The 21,841-nt window shown below is 43.6% G+C and overlaps 1 protein-coding gene, 1 long non-coding RNA gene and 1 other non-coding gene across 42 annotated transcripts in view; 1 reads left to right on the forward strand and 2 right to left on the reverse strand.

Annotated features, from left to right (window-relative positions):
* ANO10 (anoctamin 10) overlaps positions 1-21,841 on the reverse strand; it is a 254,468-nt gene that overhangs the window by 199,162 nt on the left and 33,465 nt on the right. For 6 of the 40 annotated variants that reach the window (XM_081527797.1, XM_081527780.1, XM_081527768.1 and 3 more), the window contains exons 2-4: positions 13,044-13,204; positions 12,502-12,610; positions 1,303-1,455 (exon numbers count right to left, since the gene is read on the reverse strand). In XM_081527797.1, the coding sequence (XP_081383923.1) occupies positions 1,303-1,441 (139 nt within the window). In that variant the 5' untranslated portion in view covers positions 1,442-1,455; positions 12,502-12,610; positions 13,044-13,204. Of the gene's footprint in view, positions 1-1,302; positions 1,456-1,794; positions 1,877-11,243; positions 11,880-12,501; positions 12,611-12,756; positions 12,891-13,043; positions 13,205-14,916; positions 15,112-20,622; positions 20,805-20,903; positions 20,959-21,841 lie in introns of those variants that run through there. The other 34 variants (XM_081527793.1, XM_081527777.1, XM_081527781.1 and 31 more) reach the window with 16 other exon arrangements.
* Positions 12,039-13,700, forward strand: LOC145520686 (uncharacterized). Its single transcript, XR_014064720.1, has 3 exons — positions 12,039-12,200; positions 12,419-12,586; positions 13,341-13,700. It is a non-coding gene; the product is annotated as an uncharacterized LOC145520686 (long non-coding RNA).
* On the reverse strand, positions 15,369-15,437 carry LOC145522104 (small nucleolar RNA SNORD36). The gene has a single exon (XR_014065918.1). It is a non-coding gene; the product is annotated as a small nucleolar RNA SNORD36 (small nucleolar RNA).

Here is a 21,841-nt window from a genome sequence, read left to right on the forward strand (position 1 = left end):
TTATCTTTACTCTACCCTCACACCTTGTTGGCAGCTGGGTGAGTTCAGAAGTCTAGACTGAAACCATTTTCCTTCAGAAATGCATATATTACTTCACTGCCTTCTAGCTTCCAGTGTTTCTGACCTATTTTCTTTTTTTGGAACTTTGTAGTGTCTTCCTGTCCCCAGGATTCTGAAACGTTCCAATCATATATGCCAGTTTCAGCCAGTCTGGGCATTGCATGCGCCCATTCAATCTGAAAAAGCATACATCAGTCCTGAGTTTTTCTTTGAGGATTTCTTCCTCTCCTTTTTCTCTGTTTCCTTTCTAGAACTCCTTTTATTCAGAGGTGTACCTCCGGGACATCTTTAGGGGGTGTTTTGTGTAGTTTTATGAAGTGTCTGATGAAGGACCGATGCTAAGGCTGAAGCTCCAATACTTTGGCCACCTGATGTGAAGAGACGATTCACTGGAAAAGACCTTGATGCTAGGAAAGACTGAGGGCAAGAAGAGAAGGGGACGACAGAGGTTGAGATGATTGGATGGCATCACTGACTCGATGGACATGAGTTTGAGCAGACTCAGGGAGATAGTGAAGGACAGGGAAGCCTGGCATGCTGCAGTTCATGGGGTCGCCGAGAGTCGGACACAACTCGGCGACTGAACAACAACGAAGTATCTGCTCAGGTAAAATGCCCTCCACCTCTTACCCAGGTCCAGCCCCCTTTGTGCCAGAGAGCAGAGGGTTAAACTTTGGCTTCTTCCATGAAGTCATCTCTTACCACCCTGAAAAGCATCACCAAGCGTCACTTCTTCCTTCTGTTTACTTTCATAGCAAGCACACATATGAGAGTCATTTTTAAGTATCATGCACTGTTTTGTAACAGCTTTTTCATTAGCTTTTTTCCTATTCCTTCGACTTCCTGGATCTAGCATTCAGTCTCCTTACCCTGACAGTAACATCCTTGCTGGCAGACATGTTTCTGTCTCTCTTAGCACCACAACCAACACACAAAGAATACTCAAAGATATTCATACATTTGACAAATATTTATTAAGTACCTACTATGCACCAGGTACTGTACACAGGGGCAGAGTTTACAGCTGTGAACAAAATCACTCAAGTTGTTTACAGTCTAAGAGAGACTTAAAATCTAACATTGACTTAAGACCTCCTTTCAAGTCCTAGGTATAGAACAAACAGCAAAGAAATGAACTTGAATTTTAAAAATAGATCAACCAGAAAACTGTGAAACACATTTGTAAATATAGTTTTATTCAAGTGGGCATGACTAAATCAGAGTAATATTTATTTTACTCACCTCCATCTTTCTTTTTAGTGATGATTCTGTTTTTCAGCCATTCTTTGGTTTCTTCCTTGACATCCTGAGCAAGTTCTATGACGACCAAAGGTGTGAAAGAACTCTCCTGAGTATCCAGAGCTGATAAGGTCACTTTCATCTTTGACAAACTTGCTGAAAATAAGAAGTAAACATGGGTTCTCATGGAAAAAAACAAATATAGACTATATCTGGATTTTCTTTTAATGAAAATTCACCACAATTCACCACAAGTCTGGCTTCTTAGACAAAAGAAATTTTCTCATGATCCAGATGGGTTACATGCCAGGCTCACCCAATGGTTCATAGCACCTGTGGGGGCCAGGCTCTATACAAAAACAAGGGAACAACACCCTTGTCTGTAAGCAGATCAGAATATGGTGGAGGGGACATTCAGGTTAAGTTATGGGATAACAGTGTAAAAGGTACTCTCACAAGAGGACTAAGAAAGTATTTACAGAGGGTGTGACTGACCTGAACAGGACTTAGAAAGATGAACGAGAGTTTGCCTGGTGGACGATGGATGGCATTCCAGGTAGAGGAAATAGAGTGCCCCCTACAAAATAATGATGAAAAATAGCCCAGAGACTCAGAGAAACAGAAGTGATTAGCTATGGCTGGAGCATGAACTATGGTTTAGGGGAGGGAGGATGGGAATGGACTGGTATCTAATGAGGGCTCCTGACCATTACAAAACAACTGCGCCTTGTCAACATACAACAGAAGTCACCAATTCATTATGAGCAGGGAACTGACATAGTCCAGTTTCATGTTGTGGTATGGAGTCTATGTCCCTAGCATGAGCTTCCCCTCCCAGTGTCCCTATCTTTCTCAGAGGTATCATCTTTATCTCTGTTGCCAAGCCTGAAAACTATCACAGTCAATCTGGAGACGCACTGATGGTTTCAGTCACTAAGGCCTAATGACCTCCCTCTAAAGTGTTTCTCATGTCAATCTCTCTAACTCAGTGATTCTCATCGGGGCAATTTTCAGACTTTAGACTCCTTTATTCTAACTTTGTACTTAATGGAAGTTTTAATGACTCCAAAGCACAAATGCAAATCGATTATTGGGTACAATCATAGAAGGAGGGACCAACAACACGGGACACCTTTCCTTTGTTTGCAGGAACTTACAGTCTTGCAGCAAGCTGATCAAACAGACGGAGACTGGCCTGGACTCATAAGCTTTTGTTTTTCACTAACAGAGCGTACGTTTTGTTTGGGGCAACACAGGTGTTATAAATTAATGCTGGATTCAAACTATACTACAGATACACCAGGAATGCTATTTCCAGGTATCAGCCAAATGAGAGTCAGCATGCTAGGCTGCCAAGTCAAAATAGTACTGAGTTCTCACCTTCAAAGAGCTAATAATGTGGTCAGGAATTATATACAATGACAAGAGTTAGCAACTAGAGCTATGGGAACTCAGCACACCTCATAAACAAAAGTTATGGTCCAGCAAAGAGGGAAGCATGTTCTACGCAGGGAACAACACGTGTAAAGTCAATGAAGTGAGGGTAAAGTCCTGACCAAAGCAGGATGATATTTGTAAGCTGCAACCATATGGGAAAGTCTGCAGCCATTTACATCTGACTCGACAGTCAGTAAGAAGTCACTGGAGTTATCGTTACCATCTTTCAAATTCCATATATATGCATTAGTATACTGTATTGGTGTTTTTCTTTCTGGCTTACTTCACTCTGTATAATGGGCTCCAGTTTCATCCATCTCAGCAGAACCGATTCAAATGTATTTTTTTTTTAATGGCTGAGTAATATTCCATTGTGTGTATGTACCACAGCTTCCTTATCCATTCGTCTGCTGATGGACATCTAGGTTGCTTCCATGTCCTGGCTATTGTAAACAGTGCTGCTATGAACATTGGGGTACACGCGTCTCTTTCAATTCGGTTTCCTCGGTGTGTATGCCCAGCAGTGGGATTGCTGGGTCATATGGCAGTTCTATTCCTAGTTTTTTAAGGAATCTCCACACTGTTCTCCATAGTGGCTGTACTAGTTTGCATTCCCACCAACAGTGTAAGAGGGTTCCCTTTTCTCCACACCCTCTCCAGCATTTATTGCTTGTAGACTTTTGGATGGCATCCATTCTGACTGGTGTGAAATGATACCTCATTGTGGTTTTGATTTGCATTTCTCTAATAATGAGTGATGTTGAGCATCTTTTCATGTGTTTGTTAGCCATCTGTATGTCTTCTTTGGAGAAATGTCTGTTTAGTTCTTTGGCCCATTTTTTGATTGGGTCGTTTATTTTTCTGGAATTCAGCTGCAGAAGTTGCTTGTATATTTTTGAGATAATTGTTTGTCTGTTGCTTCGTTTGCTATTATTTTCTCCCATTCTGAAGGCTGTCTTTTCACCTTGCTTATAGTTTCCTTTGTTGTGCAAAAGCTTTTAATTTTAATTAGGTCCCATTTGTTTATTTTTGCTTTTATTTCCAATATTCTGGGAGGTGGGTCATGGAGGATCCTGCTGTGATTTATGTTGGAGAGTGTTTTGCCTATGTTTTCCTCTAGGAGTTTTATAGTTTCTGGTCTTACGTTTAGATCTTTAATCCATTTTGAGTTTATTTTTGTGTATGGTGTTAGGAAGTGTTCTAGTTTCATTCTTTTACAAGTGGTTGACCAGTTTTCCCAGCACCACTTGTTAAAGAGATTGTCTTTTCTCCACTGTATATTCTTGCCTCCTTTGTTGAAGATAAGGTGTCCATAGGTGCGTGGGTTTATCTCTGGGCTTTCTATTTTGTTCCATTGATCTATATTTCTATCTTTGTGCCAGTACCATACTGTCTTGATGACTGTGGCTTTGTAGTAGAGCCTGAAGTCAGGCAGGTTGATTCCTCCAGTTCCATTCTTCTTCCTCAAGATTGCTTTGGCTATTTGAGGTTTCTTATATTTCCATACAAATTGTGAGAGATGGTAACAATAACCCTATATGCGAGACAGAATAAGAGACACAGATGCATAGAACAATCTTATGGACTCTGAGGGAGAAGGTGAGGGTGGGACGTTCTGGGAGAATAGCATTGAAACATGTATATTATCATATGTGAAACAGAACACCATTCCATGTTCGATGCATGAGACAAATGCTCAGGGCCGGGGCAATGGGATGACCCAGAGGGATGGGATGGGGAGGGAAGTGGGTGGGGGGTCCAGGAAGGGGAACACATGTAAACCCATGGCTGATTCATGTCAATGTATGGCAAAAACTATTACAATATTGTAAAGTAATTAGCCCTCAACTAAAATAAAGAAATTAATTTAAAAAATAAAATAAAAATAAAATAAAGGATTTTTACATAAAAAAAAAAAAAAAAGAAGTCACTGGAGGTTTCTGAGCAGAGGGCTGACTATGTGCCAGAGTGATATAAGTCCCAACAGATACATTTAGGGGGCTTTCGTCCTGGTATTCTTTCAATTCCTCTGAACCTTGAAATTCCTTGTAACAAAAAGTTTGGGAAAAGGTTAATCTACCGATAGACTATAGAGGTTTACCATCATCATCTTTTACATGGAAATATCAAATACAATAAACATTAATCATGGGGTTACTATGGGCCAGGTCATGATGGAGTCTAAAGGTACAAAAGTAAATAAGGTCTACATCTTACTTTTGAGAAGTGAGGAAACATCAAATCATTCTAACACACAGGCTCGGTGTTGGGTTGACCAAAAAGTTCATTCTGGTTTTTCTGTTGCATCTTATGGAAAACGTGAAAGAACTTATTGTCCAACCCAATATAATCGCAATAACCAGAGGGATAGGGGCAGACTGAGGAGGGAAAATTACTTTCTGGGAAGGGAGCCTGAGAACTAGAAAGTCTTCAACTTGGAAAAGATACACAGATGACTCCAAGGTTTCTAACCAGGGACATGGGAAGAAAGGCTGTATGTGATCAAACAGCAAAGATGGAAGGAATGGTGAGGTTACGGTGACAATAAAGGGTTCAACAGGGCATATATGCACAGGCATCAAAGGTCAAAGGTTTTTAGCCTTTATGTACTGCCTAACGTAAGTGAAAGAAATGGCAACCCACTCCAGTATTCTTGCCTAGAAAATCCCATGGACAGAGGGGCCTAGTGGGCTACAGCTCACAGGGTCGCAAGAGTTAGACACAGTGACTGAACCACCACCAAAGTGAGTGAGAATTATTCACAATCAATGGGTCATAAAACAGTCTTTCTGAGAAACTAGAGGCAGGTTTCAGTTCTTAACATGCATATGAGCCCTATCTAGAAATTCACAGTAAATACTTGCTCCTTTTAGTCTCGAAGCACAACCTTAACCTTAAAAAGATGTCCCATATATTACAGACAAAATGTCACAATCTCTGATATACAAAGAATTCTTACAAATCATCAACAGAAAAATACAAAAAAAACCTGAAATGACAAGTCACAAAGAAGAAATAAAGTGGACAACACACTTGAAAAGGTGTTCCAAGTTACTAAGAAAAGAATGCAAAGTAACAATGAGATGTTTTCCCTTTTCAGATTTGTTGAAAGGTGGATAGAACCCAGGTCTGGCACAAGAGCAGAAAACTTGGCATTTTCACATATTGCTGTCAGATGTTGTAACTTGATTCCACCTTCCCATAAAGCACAGTAGCAATCTGAAAAAATGGTATTAAATACACCATTCAAGAGAACATTGCCAGTTCTAGGAATTCATGTTGTTCAGTTGCTCAGTTATGTCCAACTCAGATCCCACTGACTGCAGCACTCCAGGCTTCCCTGTCCTTCACTATCTCTGGGAGTTTGCTCAATGCCATGCCCATGGAGTGAGTGATGCCATCCAACCATCTCTTCCCCTGTGGCCACTCCTCTTGCCGTCAATCTTTCCCAGCATCAGGGTCTTTTCCAAAGAGTTGGCTCCTTCACATCAGGTGGCCAAAGTATTGGAGCTTCAGCATCAGTCCTTCTAATGAATATTCAGGAATTTATACCAAAAATATAATAAAATAAAAAATGTACACAGAAGAAGTTCATTACAACTCTCCTTTTTTCTATCTTTCCTATAATGTCAAACAGGAGAGTGGCTAAATAAAGTCTAACTATACAACAGAATCATTAATACCAGGATACAGATCCAACTCCATTAACATGAGAATGTTTCATAACACACCATAAGGTAAAAATGCAAAGTGTGACCCCATTTATGAATATATATAATCCATAATAATTGTAAAATGACAACACTAGCTACTGCATTCAAAGCACTGGGCTACGTTTTTCTTTTTTTTTCTTTTTTGGCTGTGCTGCTCTGCATGCAGGAACCTAAGCTTCCGGACCAGGGATGAACCCATGGCCCCTACAGTAGAAGCTCAAAGTCCTAAACACTGGATCATCAGGGAATTCCCCAGGGCTACACATTTTTTGGCTCAGTCAGTAAAGAATCTGCCTGCAATGCAGGAGACCTGGGTTCGATCTCTCGGTTGGGAAGATCCTCTGAAGGAGGGCATGGCAACCCACTCTGGTATTCTTGCCTGAAGGATTCCCATGGACAGAGGAGCCTGGCGGGCTACAGTCCATGGGGTCACAAAGAGTCGGACACGACTGAGCGACTAAGCACTCAAGAGTCTCACACCGACCTCATGAAGAAGGAACTTCAATGTTTTCACTTTACAGGTGAGAAAACTGAGGTGAAAGAAGTAAAACAGTCCACATCACAGTCGCAAAGAGGGGAACTGGGCTTCAAAACCAGACAGCCTGATGCCAGAGCTCACAACCTTAACCACAAGGATGTATATATACCTACTCATCACATTTGACAGACTTGTGTATTGTACACACTTGTGTTAGTCACATGTGGGTATGTGCATTCAATAAAAATTCCATCAATGATTAGGCAGATATATATTTTCCTTGGCCATTTCCAGGTAGTAGGATTCATGATGATTTTTATTTTCTTTACATTTTTCTAATCTGAATTTTAGTGAGCAGGTATTTATGATTAGAAACATCTTCTACGTTTATAAAACAGAAGACTCAACTTTTCAATAACAGGTGTAAAATATACACTGCAGTAAAGATACCAAAGATACCAAAAGATACTTCTAAAATTACATAACACAAGATAATATTTTGCTTTATTCCTAGGATTCAAAACATATTAACTTTGAACACAAGAAGTTGGCTAGCTTCAAAAGATTCTTTTGTTTAGTTTTGGGTAAAAGCATATAAACTGAAAGAACTTGTTATCTCTTCAAGAGACTGGCAAAACCACTGCAGAAGCTGGACCAGGATAGAATTTTTACAGCAAAAGGAGCCTTAGGGATTAATTAGTCCCAAGACCACACACTATTTCATGTTAATAAAACCCAAAGTTACACAACCATTGTGGCAGAAAGAGGACTGAAATCCAGCCCTCTTTCAATGATACCATGCCATATGCAAAGAACCTTTCTTCCCCCTTTTTATGAACTTAGTCAATAATGTTGGTTTATAGTCCCACCACAACAGTGGCTTTACTACAGCTGTGTAGCCAGCCACGCACTCTCGATCATTAAGAGACTCATAGACTAACATAAGTGCCAGTGTTGCTTAGGTTCTGCTCTGAGCAGTTCAGTGGAGCTTCGTAAGCTTTGGCCCCTTCAAGGCTCCAGTACATAAGATGTTCTTGGAGGTTTCAACACTGCTTGTTTTCAGGTGCTTCACACGTGTGCCATCCACTGGGCCACAGTGTACTTACAGGCTGGGTGACCTAAGAGACAGGAACCTCTCCTAAATGACCGTGGTCCTGTCCCTGAAGCCCTGTACCCTCCTTCCGTGGCCCTCTGCTCGGGGAATTTCCATCACTGCATAGTATCACCCCTCTTTGGGCTCTGCATGCAACATCACTTTTGTGGCTCACTGGTCAGTGCAATCCAGGCCTGCTCCAAACCCCCCTCTCCACATGGGCTGGCCCAACAAAGTGGATATCAAGTATAAGGTGGTAAAAATAAGAAACTTCATGGCAGCCAGGGCTCAGCTGAGTTCTGCAATCCACTTTCACCAGAGGGTCTTAATAGGAGCTGGCTTCACCGTTACCATGCACACTAGACTGTGTGTGTGTGTGTGTTAGTCACTCAGTTGTGTCCAACTCTTTGCGACCCCACGAACTGTAGCCTGCCAGGCTTCTCTGTCCATGGAATTCTTCAGGCAAGAACACTGGAATGTATTGCCATTCCCTTCTCCAGAGGATCTTCCCGACCCAGGGATTGAACCCTGGTCTCCTGCATCGCAGGCAGATTCTTTACCACTTGAGTAGTACATGGAACCAAAAAACCGGGTAGGGGGACATGGTGGGTTTAAATGTGGGCATGGCAGAGGGCCTCACAGTTCCTGTTGGGGCCAATCTGAAAACAGGCAATGATTCAACACATAGACTTCCAGGGCACGAGAGAGTAGAATGATTTCTGCTACCATGGTCAGTGTCCCGCTTTTATCCAGAAAGTTGGCCAGGCCAGCACCCAGGAATAACTACAAGACACAGAGCAGCTGGGTTCCATATGTCCTCAGCACAGGATCAGTAGACAGCCATCCCAAATTCTTTCTCCTTTATCATGTATTGAATTGCTGCTGCTGCTGCTAAGTCACTTCAGTCGTGGCCGACTCTGTGCGACCCCATAGATGGAAGCCCACCAGGCTCCTCTGTCCCTGGGATTCTCCAGGCAAGAACACTGGAGTGGGTTGCCATTTCCTTCTCCAATGCGTGAAAGTGAAAAGTGAAACTGAAGTTGCTCAGTCATGTCCGACTCTCAACGACCCCATGGACTGCAGCCTACCAGGCTCTGCCATCCATGGGATTTTCCAGGCAAGAGTACTGGAGTGGGGTGCCATTGCCTTCTCCGGTATTGAATTGCACACAGGGCTAAAAGAGACCTACAAAGGAACAGGCTCCCTGTTGCTTTTATGTTAGCTATTGGAATCACCTGCCTATAATAAGAGTGAAATCCTGACCATGGTGGCTGAAATGCACGTGTGTAAAGAAACTCACCTGTGAGTTCAACCAAGAGGGCGGGGGGTGTTCACATATTTTATCAAGGATCAAAAAAAAAAAAGAATAACGACCTCTTACTTCTCTTCTTGAGTTTGGGTAAAGAAGAAAAGTCAATGGAATTATCATAAATTCAAAGATTAATAATAAGTAAATGGACAAGGCTGTCTTTAGGAATCACCTTACATCAGACTCAAGGAGAAGCTCTAATCAAAATGACAAAATTACTTTCAGTCATAAAGTAGAGCAGGAACACATCCGTGAGAGAAAACTGAAGGGTTACACTGATCAAGCTGGAAGACAAAAGATTTCCTAGGAGCAAAGTTGTAATTTTAGTGGTTGGTGCTAGAAGGAAAAGGGACAGGACCCCTCCTAAGGCTCCTGAGGTCTAAGACAACTTAGAGGCAGCCTCTAAAACCTCGGCAGGTAGTTAATTATGAGAGCAATTGTGAGACAGTCCCCCTTGAGACCTAGAGCAACTGCCCCTCAGAGGCACCTAAGATGTGGGCAGATCTGAGAACAGAACTTGAGCACCACACACCCCCGCCCCTCACTAGAGTTCCACAGGGACACCCCCAACACAGGGAAGATGGTGAGGCTCATTCCCTGAGGCACGTATCTAGGAATCTCCCGGCCTCAGGGCTCCACAGAAAGGTGTGGGAAAGTTGAGACATGATGCCATAAAGACGACCTGGTCACAGCAGCCCAGACCTGATTACATGCTGCACTCAGTAGTCTGTCTACATTTAGCACCCCAGACACTATCAAGATTTCTGCTTCTTTAGGCTGGAATAATGTCTGAGAACCTAGAGCAACACTGAATCTCCTCCCCAAGCACAAGACCTGGCACACAGCTGAACTGCTCCTAAGTGATAAATGAATGAATTCACCTGATGAACACACTACCATTTACGAAGATGTTTAGGGAGAATTTTTAATGATCCAGGAAAATGCTAAAAATACAACAGGAAAAAAGCAAAACACAAATACAACAATATGACCCCAATATGACCCCATATGTAATATATACACTTAGTTATTTAGGATTCCCTGGTAGCTCAGTGGGTAAAGAATATGCCTGCAGTGCAGGAGACCCAGGTTCAATTCCTGGGTTGGGAAGATCTCCTGGAGAAGGAAATGGCAACCCACTCCAGTATTCTTGCCTGGAAAATCCAAAGGACAGAGGAGCCTGGCGGGCTACGGTCCATGGGGTCACAAGAGTTGGACATGACTTAACCACCACCACATTTAGTTATGCAAAAAACAAAAATGAAGAATTGCACCAGAATATCAGGGTTGGTGAAATAACATGGAGTTTTAATGTTCATCCCTTATACTTTTCTCTATCTTCTGAGTTTTCTTCACTGAGCTTGATGGGTTTGTTTTTTTAAGTGCACACGCTTTCCAATTTACCAGGGCTTTTCTTTCCCTTTCCAGTATTTTAGATCTTTTCAATTTCATTCTTCATCTGCAGTTCTACAATTTAACAATAGCTGGTCATAACAGATATGATCTACTTTGTACAGTTAACTTACAATTGTCTGTCATACTCACAGAATGGGCTGTTAGAAAACATCTAGTTCTCTAGCTCCGTGTAACTTTAAATTGAAAGTAGTCACAAAAGATTTAAATTTTTTTAAAATCCCACAGGATTGGATTGTTAAACATTAAAACTCCACAGAGTTTAAAATATTTTAAATATTTGTGACGTTTTTTAATCCGAATAAACCTCAACTCTGAACTCTGCAAGGGTGGGACCTCCATACACGGCCTGGGTTGCTGGAATAGGGTTTTAGAGAAGACAGCGCCCACCAACGCTGGGGCGGCCAAGGCTCCAGGTAAATTAAGAGAAGCACCCCGTCCAGTCACAGTTCTCAGGTGTCCCAGGCACTACCCCTGATTTGCATCTATTATTTAAGCTACCCGATGTGTCCCAGTTGAAAGCCTGGAAACTCGATCACCTCGATGTGAGAAACAGAACCCACAAGCTGGCTGGTGTCACACGCGTTCCGAGATGGGCGATCGCTTCCCGCTCCCCCGACTGTCCAGCGAAGCGTGAGTCACCGGCCCCCGAGAGCTGGTCCTTCCCCAAAACGCCCTTCACTGTGCTTCGCCGACTTCTCCACCCCGAATCACCTCATTCCCCATAGGTCTGGAACACCTCAAGCCCCCGCATCCTGCCTCCACGAGCCACCAGAGTTCAACCTCACCAGATTTCTCCTATTAATCCTCCACCTCAGACCAACCTCGGCCCTCTGCAGCATCCAAACCTGAGAACGCCACTCCCACCTTCACTCCTCCCCGCTCCGCCCCCGACTCGAAAAATACCCAACCTCGGCGTCCCTCCCGGTCCCATTTTCCCATTCCCGGATTGCCAGCCCCGGAAGGTACACCGGGAAGGAAGGGTGGCGGCCAGGAGTCCCTGGAAGCGTCGCGCCGCCGCCCGGCAGCCCAGCCTCAACGACCCGCATCGACCTGGGCTCTGGCCGCCGAGTGCCAGGGGTCGCACGCCCCCTCCCCGACTCACCCGCCGCCTCAGCGCTCCACGTCTTCGGGGGCGGGCCCGAGAGCCGGCGAGTCCCCGAGGCCCGGCGAGCAACTCTCGGGGCTGGAGGCGGGCGGGGCGGGCGCCGCTGAGCGCTGGGCGTGGCGGGCGTGGCGGCTCGAGACGCAACCTCGCGTAGGCGGGGCGGGGCCGCGGTGGGGTAGGCGGGGCTTGGTGCTGAGGCCTAGCTGTGCGTCACCCTCGGCGGAGAGACCTGGCTGCCCCACAGAAACGCTAGACGAGCCAAACCCGGCTCTCGCCTGCAATGAGAGCTGAGGCTGCTAAGGAAAAGGGTTGCCTTTGGGGCTGTCACTCCGCGTGGGGGCGGGACCACGGTAGGAGAGGCGGGGCCTCGCGGGGCTGTCCAGAAAAACGGGGGCAGGACCAAAATGGAGAGGCGGGGCCTCCTAGGACTAGGCTGTCGTGTCAAGAGTCCAACGGCGACCCCTAAAGAAATATGCCCTTTTTACATTTTCCTCTTTTCCTGTCTCTTAAGGCCCAAACTGGGGCTTCCCGGGTGGCTCAGTGGTAACGAATCCTCCTGTCAATGCAGGAGACGCACGAGATGCGGGATCGAGCCACCAATTGGGAAGATCCCCTGGCCAAGGAAATGGCACCCTTCTCCAGTATTCTTACCTGTAAAATCCCATGGACAAGAGAAGCCTCGCAAGCTGTCGTCCAGGGGGTCGCAGAGTCGGACACGACTGAGTGAGCACAGAAGGTCCAGAATCCAACGTTCTTGTCACTTTCAAATATAAGAACAAGTCTCATTTTAGTTGTAATTCACTCTCAGGCAATGAGAAGTCCAAATCCAGTATATTATTAAAACTTCATATCCAATACAGCCAAATAGCTTATAGATTATAGCCCCCTGGCCCCGCCTTCCCCTACCTCGGAGAAAACCTCTTACTCTCCCTTTCTTCTCCACCCTAGCTACGTTAGTCTCCCTGCTCTGTCGGGAATTCACCAGACACCCTTTACCACCTTTGCTACCTCCCACCTCGGGATCTGTGCCCTGGGGTTTTGTTCCCTCTGCCTCCAAAGCTCTTTGTTAATTAAGGAGATGATTTATTTCCTTCCTTCCCTCACAGGAATCTGGACTCAAATCCTATCTTTTCACCGGGGCCCTTTCTAACTATTCTTTAATACCTGCTCTCCAGTCCATCTCACCATCTTACCTTAACATACTTCTTTTTTCCTTAGCGCTCATCACCTTCTAACGCTTTATATTATTTTTTGTCAATCTTTCACTAGGATGTAAGCTTTACAAGGGCAGAGATTTTTCAGTTTTATCCATGATACATCCCCAGTTAAGGGTCCCAGTAGGCATGCAATAACTCTTAAAAGGAATGAGAGAAAACAGTGAATGAACACTTTCTCCCACAGTTCATTCCAGACAGATGCCTTGAAGTCCTACAACGCCAGAGAAGCTGGGTCTGCTTTTCTATCCCCCGACCCTGCTTTGTGTTTTCCAGGTTCAAGACAGGAAAGAGGAAGACCAGGGATAGAGCACAGAAGCCTAATTATTTGGAAGGGACTGTGTGTTGATCTTTCTACACTCCTAATGCTCTGTCATAGCAGCTCACAACTTATTGATCAGTTCTCCTGTGGCCATCATGGTAGGGGGCCAGTTCTTTTTCTTCTAAAAATCAGGACAAATTTTTATGAGGTTCAATAGGTTTAGACATTGATTACTCAAAAGACTTTTTTTTTCATCTGCACACTTCCTATTTTTTCATTCCTTGAATTTATGGCCATCTCTCCATATAACATCTTCTGATATTTATATGCTGGAAGGACTGGAAAAAATAAAAATTGAATGGAAATATTAAAAATGCCTTTCACAAAGATGGTCTCCTTTACAATTAACACATTAAAACTGTAAGTATGACAAATTAGTTGTTGGAAAACACAAATGGTAGACTTCAGTTAATGATATGGACTCCTGTATCAGTTAGTTGTGGCTGCATAACAAACCACTACACAGAATTAGGGATTCCATTCTCCACCACTCTCCTTTGGGGCATTTCTTTCATAATCTCTGGCACCCAGAACATCCTTTATCCAGTTCTTCTGGCCAGAAAGATAAGAGTTCCTCTGGAGTTTGTTACCCTTTATATCTATTGTGCTGCTCTGTGCAGCTGGGGCTGCCCTCAGGGCAATGTTGAGGGGAAAGAGAGAGAAAAACGGACAGAGATTCTCCCCCTACTTCACACAAGTGTCCCTCTTCCCATCTCCTCTGATCAGAGGGATAGGTTTTCGATCAGGGTCTAATTATCCATGTCACTGTACTATAGTAATGAAGTACTGTGACTAAGGAAGCTCCAGGACAGAGAAGGGAGAAGCAAAAACAGTCATGAATTTTCACCCCTTTCTCCACCTTGTAGCAACCTTTTCATATTTTGTCCAGAGGTTTCAGTTGTAATCAGTGGCAGACATAGCCTGCAATGGAGTTACTCGGTTTTGGCCAGCACCAGAACTTATCAATTTAATAAACAAAAAAATGTGTTAATTTATATTTCTCTTATTATGAATGACAAGACATTTGCATTTCATTTGCTACAAATTATTTATGTATTTTGTCTACTTTTCTACTGGATATAGAAATACTTCATATAATTATAAAAATAATTCCTTTCTTAGAAATGAATGTCAAAACTTGTTCTCAGTTTGACATGTCTTTTGACTTCTCTTATGCTATTTTATTTGCTTTGTTTTTTCCCTTTGATTGTTTTGGTTTTATTGGTCATGCAGACCTTTCCCATTTCTAATTGGTCAATTTTTACCAAACTTTTGTTTTACTACTTACTACATTTAGTTACATTATACTTAGACCTACACCTCTCTTGTATTACTTTGAAAATCCATGGTTTCTTCTTCTTCTTTTTTTCTGGAAGAACTTTTTATTACTTTTATGTACAGAAAACTCAATAATGTACACTTGACCAAGTTTGGTGGCTAGTTCTTTGATCTTTGCCTTCTCTGGCTTGGCAATATGAGCTACTGATTTTGAACCCAGGACACTGCCTCCCCATTGATGGTAGATCTCACCATATCTGTCATTGTAACTAATCCTGGTGACTTCCACCAGTTTAGCCAGTGCGCCCTTGTCTCCTGAGTTGACTTGTGTGAAGGCCACAGTGGTACAGGTCTTCCCGTGGACCAGATGCTCCAGCCTGGCCTTCTCCTTGATTATGAAATAGGGAACCCCATCTTACAGCACAGGGCAGGCAGAAAGACCACGATCTGGAAGACAACATTAACTCTAGAGTGTATTTTGAGCAAAAACAGTAACTTAAAAGCTAATGTAGAGAACCTACTGTTTAGCAAAGAGAACTCTCTCAAGGATCTGTGGTGACCTAAATGGGAAGAAAATCTAAAAAAGAGTGGATATATGTATATGTATAATGGATTCACTTTACTGTACAGCAGAAACTAACACAATGGTATAAAGCAACTATATTCCAATAATTTTTTTTTTAAAAAAAGCTAACGTGGTAGCAATTGCTCAGGGTTAAAAAGCTCATGTATTTCCACTTGAAGGTTTAATTGAGAAATTCACATGATTGCAACATGGTTTCTTTCTAATGTTTCATGATTTCACTTTTTTTCCTTTAAAAATTGGACCCATCAGGAATTTATTCTGATGCAAGTTACGTAGCGTAGATCCTACTTGATATCTTGATAGCTATGCATCTGCCCTACCTCATTTACTAGTTAATCCATCTTTCCCTGATAGATTTTAAATGCCACTGTTACCATATATTAAATTTACTTCTATATTTTTTGACTTTCACAATACATCATGTTGTTTCTTTAAACTCTCCAATATAATCCACCCCGTCAGTTCTTGGATCCCTAATTCCCATCATGACCGTCTAGGAGAGCAGCCACTGAAGCCTCCCCTTTGGTAAACTTGTTCATTCCAGGCAACCATGCTGCTGCTGCCGCTGCTGCTAAGTAGCTTTAGTCATGTCTGACTCTGTGCAACCCCATAGACAGCAGCCCACCAGACTCCTCTGTCCCTGGGATTCTCCAGGCAAGAATACTGGAGTGGGCTGCCATTTCCTTCTCCACCAGGCAACCATAGTGGATTATTTATGGAACTTTTTCCACTGCATGCCCTAGATTTGCTATAACCCGTTTTCCCCTGGTAGCTGGTAAAGAATCCGCCTGCAACGCAGGAGATCCTGGTTCGATTCTTGGGTCGGGAAGATCCCCTGGAGCAGGGATAGGCTACCCACTCCAGTATTCTTGGACTTCTCTGGTGGCTCAGATGGTCAAGAATATGCCTGCAATGCGGGAGACCTGGGTTCAATCCCTGGGTTGGGAAGATTCCCTGGAGAAGGGAACAACTATCCACTCCAGTATTCTGGCCTCGAGAATTCCATGGACGGGGAACCTGATGGGCTACAGTCCACGGGGTCGCAAAGAGTCAGACGTGACTAAGCGACTTTCACTTTCACCTTTCGGGCTTCCCTGGTAGCTCAGTTGGTAAAGAATCCACCTGCAATGCAGGAGACCCTGGTTGGATTCCTGAGTCGGGAAGATCTCCTGGTGAAGGGATAGGCTACCCCCTCCAGTATGCTTAGGCTTCCCTGGTGGCTCAGTCAGTAAAGAATCTGCTTGCAATGTGGGACACCTGAGTTTGAGCCCTGAGTTGGGAAGATCCCCAGAGGAAGGCATGGAAACCCACTCCAGTATTCTCTGGAGAATCCACATGGACAGAGGAGCCTTGTGGGCTACAGTCCATGCGGCTGCAAAGAGTTGGACACGACTGAGTGACTGAGCACAGCACAGCATATTTTCCCCTAGTGGCAAGTTCACCATTATCTTCAAACCTAGCCAGGTCAGACCCAATCCCAGATTCCCATCTTCAGGGTCTCATTTCTGCAACCACTTCCAATATCAAATATGTCAGACAAATTTCAACAGAAAACAGAAATCACCCTGTGTATTTTACACAGGAAGAGATTGAATAAAGAGAATTAAGTCCTTATCAAATCATTGGGAGGCCTGAAGAAGCACTTCTAGGCTAGATATCTTGGAGTGGATAACACTGCCAAACTGGTCCACCATGGGAGCTGCTACTTGTGAGGCTACTGGAGCCATGCTAGGGCTGGAGACACAGTCTCTGCCTGAGTGTAGAAAAGGGGCATCTTATCCTGTGATCCCAGATCTCAGAGTTGGATTAAAAAGCTGCCACAACCACTGCTGCTTCTTGACACCTGGGAAGCTTGAGAATAAGGAACTAGCTGCAATGAAACCACATCCTTCTCTTCCTGTGGCAGGGCCAGGAGCCACAGGAGGATGGTTTCCTAACTTCCATCTTCCTGATCTCAAGTGAATACATATAATTAGGAAACCAAATGCTATTTTTAGGCTTCCAATCCCTTAGCTAGCGCTTCTTCATATACATCTTTCCCATTTCTTATGAAGTTTATTCCCAGGTAATTTACCTATCTCATCACTAGTATAAATAAGATCTTTTCTTCCATTATAGCTTCTATTTGGTTGTTGTAGCCTGTTACATGAACATTATGCATATTAATTTTATGCTCTGAATAAAATCTTTTACAGTTTATAAGTGGTTTATTCCACAACAATCTCCAATTTAATCACACACTTCTTTCCTTCTTGTCTGATTTCTGACATTAAGACGCTCACTCTTCCCTACAGCATGGGATTCCCAGATGGCTCAGTGTTAAAGAATCCAACTGCTAACTCAGGAGATGCAGGTTCGATCCCTGGGTTAGGAAGATCCCCTGGAGGAGGAAATGTCAACCTACTCCAATATTCTTACCTGCAGAATCCCATGGACAGAGGAGCCTGGTGGACTACAGTCCATGGGGTCACAAAGCATTGGTCGAGACTAAGCAATTGAGCATATCCCTAGAGTACAGCTAACCCCTTCACTCCTGTTAAGACTTTGTTTAGGATGTCATTCTCTCAATAAGTCCTACTCTGATCTCCCTATTGAAAAGTGTAACCTACTCTCTCTAATCCTTTGAAACTCTATTTTGCTGTTTTCATTCCTGCTCTCCATGGTCCTTACTGAGTTTTCCTTAGTGTCTGGTCTTTCATGGACTGCTTCCAGTTTTCCTTCAATTCTTTGATGACTTTTTCTCGCCTCCTTCACTTCTTTCTGAAGTGCTACCAGCTCCTATTTTATCTTCTGTCTCACCTTCTCTCATGTGAGCTGCTTGCAGGCTTTAGATGTTGGTAGGGTTCACGTTCCTGGCTGGAAGGAGTTTTTCTCATGGCTTGGCATTAAGTGAGTGAATTTAGCTTTTACTTCTTTTCAGTGAAAAAATAGGCAGCTGGAAGGCTGCTCATAGCACGGTCCTCCTCTCTCCGAGCTCGCTGGCAGGCTTTCTCCTGAAAATACATGTTATTTCCGCCTGCGTCTTCCCTGAGCTTTGCCCTCTTTGCTTCTGCCTTCATTCTCTGCATGCTGCTCTCTGGGCTGAGGTTTGGCTTTGTTCACCGTCTACTCTGAGCCCTTTGCCTTAGAGGATCCACCAGCCCCACCTGAGATCTGCTCTCATGACATGGGTGTGCTGACTCCACTTCTGCCCATGTCCTTACTGATCCTCACTGCCCTGGGGATCACTGCCGTCAGTTTTGCATGGTTTGGAGCCTCAGATGTCTCCTTGTTTTGTCAAAGATGAGTGCTTTAGTCAGTTCTGGCTACCATGTGCATGCATGCTCAGTTGTGTCCAACTCTTTTGTGATCCCATGGACTGCAGGGGTCCACCAGGCTCCTCTGTCCATGGGATTTCCCAGGCAAGAATACTGGAGCGGGTTGCCATTTCTTCTTCCAGGGGATCTTCCCAACCCAGGGATCGAACCCACATCTCCTACATCTCCCTCTGGCTACTATAACAACAGCAAAAAAATCATAGACGGGTGACTTAAAGAAAAAACAATTTTGAGGTTTTCCATATTGACATCTAAAAATAAAAAGCAGAAATTTACTTTCACATATTAAAAGACCCATCTCATTCTCCTAGAAAGAAATATATAAACTGTTTCCTTCCTCCCTGTAAGTGTTGAGTAGATGAAATATTATATATGTATTTTTAGTATCTTAGGGAAAGTAATTGTTTTATTTCTACCATGTTTTTACCGGAAACATATAACAGAGAAATGACCATTTGACACCTGCCAAATAACCAAGGACACAATATGGCTCCCAGTGTTATTTCAATTTCTTGTCTTAGCAGGGAGCAGGCCAAATGGCTCATGGCTCTTTTCTGTGTCTTCTGTGTAACTAACACATTCCTGAAATAAAGCCATTGAAATACTAGAATTCCTCTGTGAAACTGTTCACCTGAGGAGAACTGCTCATCCTAAATATTTGGATTTTGATTAAGATGAGTATCTTCAACAATCAAAACCTCTATCATTAGTGTCAAGAACTATAAAGGGTATGACATCTTATCATACTTGTGAGCTAGTAAGTTAACCCATCAGTTTCATAGATGCCAAGAGAGGACAAGATACCCCTGGGTCAGAGACAGAGGACTTTATTACTCATTGCACAGCTGTCAGTCTGACCTCCATGCTTCTATCAGCTCACCTTGTCCCCATGGGAAGAATTTGTGGAGCAGTCCAGATAGATTCAACACACTCACCAGGTTTGCACCATGGCTAAGAAACTCTGGGTTTAGGTAAACCTGAACTTCTAATGGGGCAGTAGTAAGCCTGCTCAACCTTGACTCCTGAGGGAGATATTATCTTTATTATTCTAGACAGAAGACAAACCTGCCCTCTGCTCCATAGGGAGAAACCAGCTCCATTTCAAGGCTGTTTGCTGTACAATCCATCTTTCAAAACATAGTTTGGAACCAACATGTCAGTGCCTTTACTCAGAAGACCCATGTGGAACTTTCTCCCAACAGTTAGGAGTAGCCTTGCCACCAGCCCAACTCAGAGTTGGAGAAGTGCATTCTGCAGCCTGGAAAGGCAGTCAAACTCAGAGTCACAGACACTTTGTAAGAGGACAAAGTTTACTGGGTATCTTTTTTCTGTATTTTTTAATCTTAAAAAAGTTAAACTACACAACACAGGTACTTAGTACAAAAGTAAATACTAAAAGAGAGTAGGCAGTAAAATGTAGGTCTCTCTCCCTATGCCCCAGTGAGTCAGCTTCTCTCCCCAGAGGAAATCAGGTGATTTTGAATTTCCTGGAAATTTCCCTTCCTCCTGCCCTTCCTTCTTTCCTTTTGCCTTTCTAACTTTCTCTCTCTCTCTCCCCTTTCTCTTTTCCTCTTTCTTTCCCTTTCTCTCTTCCTTCCTTCCTCTCCTTCATTCTTTCCACAAACACACATGCACAGGGTTGGATGTGTGTGTATACTCATGTTTTCCCTCTACCTGAAATTCTTGTTTACTCCTCTGCACAATCCAACCCACCAAAAACAATTAAAATTAAGACAGATGAAAAATCTATAACCCCAAACACTCCAGTTCTGTACAGTGACTTTCAAAATTCCTGCATTCCCTTATTCCTGCATTCCACACTGGTGACCACTCACTGAGCTCACACATGTAGGGCAGTTAGGATCTAAACGCACAGTTCTAAGCTAAAGAATGCAGCTGCCCTTTGAACAATGCTGGGATTACGGGCACCGACCACTGGCAGTCAAATAATCTGTGAACAGCTTTACAACAGACTCAACCAACCAGATCGTGTAGTATTGTAGTACATATTTATTGGGAAATAAATCACATGAAGGGGATCTGTGAAGCTCATACCTGTGTTGTTCAAGGCTCAACTGAAGTCTTCCCTGGTGGGTCAAACAGTAAAAGAATTTGCCTGCACTGTAGAAGACCAGAGTTTGATCCCTGGGTTGGGAAGATCCCCTGGAGAAGGATATGGCAACCCACTCCAGTATTCTTGCCTGGAGAATTCCATGGAGCTTAGCAGGTTACAGTCCCTGGGATCACAAAGAGTCAGGCACAGCTGAGTGACTTTCAACTGCAGTTAGAGCAGGAAACATAAATGTACTTTAGGCGATCAGAAGAGGGATACATACTCAGAGCTGGAGGGACTGCTGGGAGGATCAACGGTAGATGTGACATCCAAGGTGGCTTTGAGGAAAGGAACAGGGATACATGTGAGCTGGGTGGCAGTTGGGCAGCAGAGGAGTAGACAGGCCTTAGGGAAGAAGGAAGATGTGAGCAAAGGTACAGGGAGGCAGGAAAGTGAAGCACAGACTAAAGAAGCAAGGAGCAGTCCATGGAGCTGGGCAGAAGGCTGGTGAGGAAAGAGGAGTCGTTCATGGTGAGGACTCAAATGTGATGCTGCTGCCAATTTTGTTCTTCCTGGGCATGATGAGTGCAGCAAAAATGACTGCTTTGGTCCCACCACAAGACGAGGTTCCTGAAGCCACGTGTAACAACTCATGCATCATTCAGGACATCTTACTGCTGGCACCTACTTGTTATGGCAAGCAAAGCTTTCTGAGCCTAACTTAAGCCCCCGAACCCCCACTGTTGTTCATTATTCACATCAAAAGTTGGTGCTCTGAACCCTGGAAAGCCCTACACATCTTGTCTTCTTTCATGTATCCTGGACATAATTTAAAATCATTCAGGGACTTCCCTGGTGGTCCAGTGACTATGACTTCACAGTCCCAATGTAGGGGGCCCGAGTTTGATCCCTGGTCAGGGAACTAGATAGCACATGGCACAGCGAAGACCCAGTGCAGCCTAATAAATAAATACATTTTTTAAAAAGAAACTTCTGTTGTTTATAAAATAAAATCCTTCCATCTGACATCTTCCAGGATATCCTACAGATATTACTCTGCTATTTAAGCATTGTCCAGTACACCTAAGTCTATAGACGAAAATGAATTGCGACTTTTATAAAGTCACACAGTTCATTAATCTATAGAAATAGAAATAGAAATGAGCAATCAAACAGATGAACTAAAAAAAGGGAATGTGTTAAAGGTCTGTGACTTACTGT

The sequence above is a fragment of the Giraffa tippelskirchi genome, chromosome 9, assembly GCF_054371585.1.
Source record: "Giraffa tippelskirchi isolate mGirTip1 chromosome 9, T2T-mGirTip1v1.2.pri, whole genome shotgun sequence".
Lineage (NCBI taxonomy): Eukaryota > Metazoa > Chordata > Mammalia > Artiodactyla > Giraffidae > Giraffa > Giraffa tippelskirchi.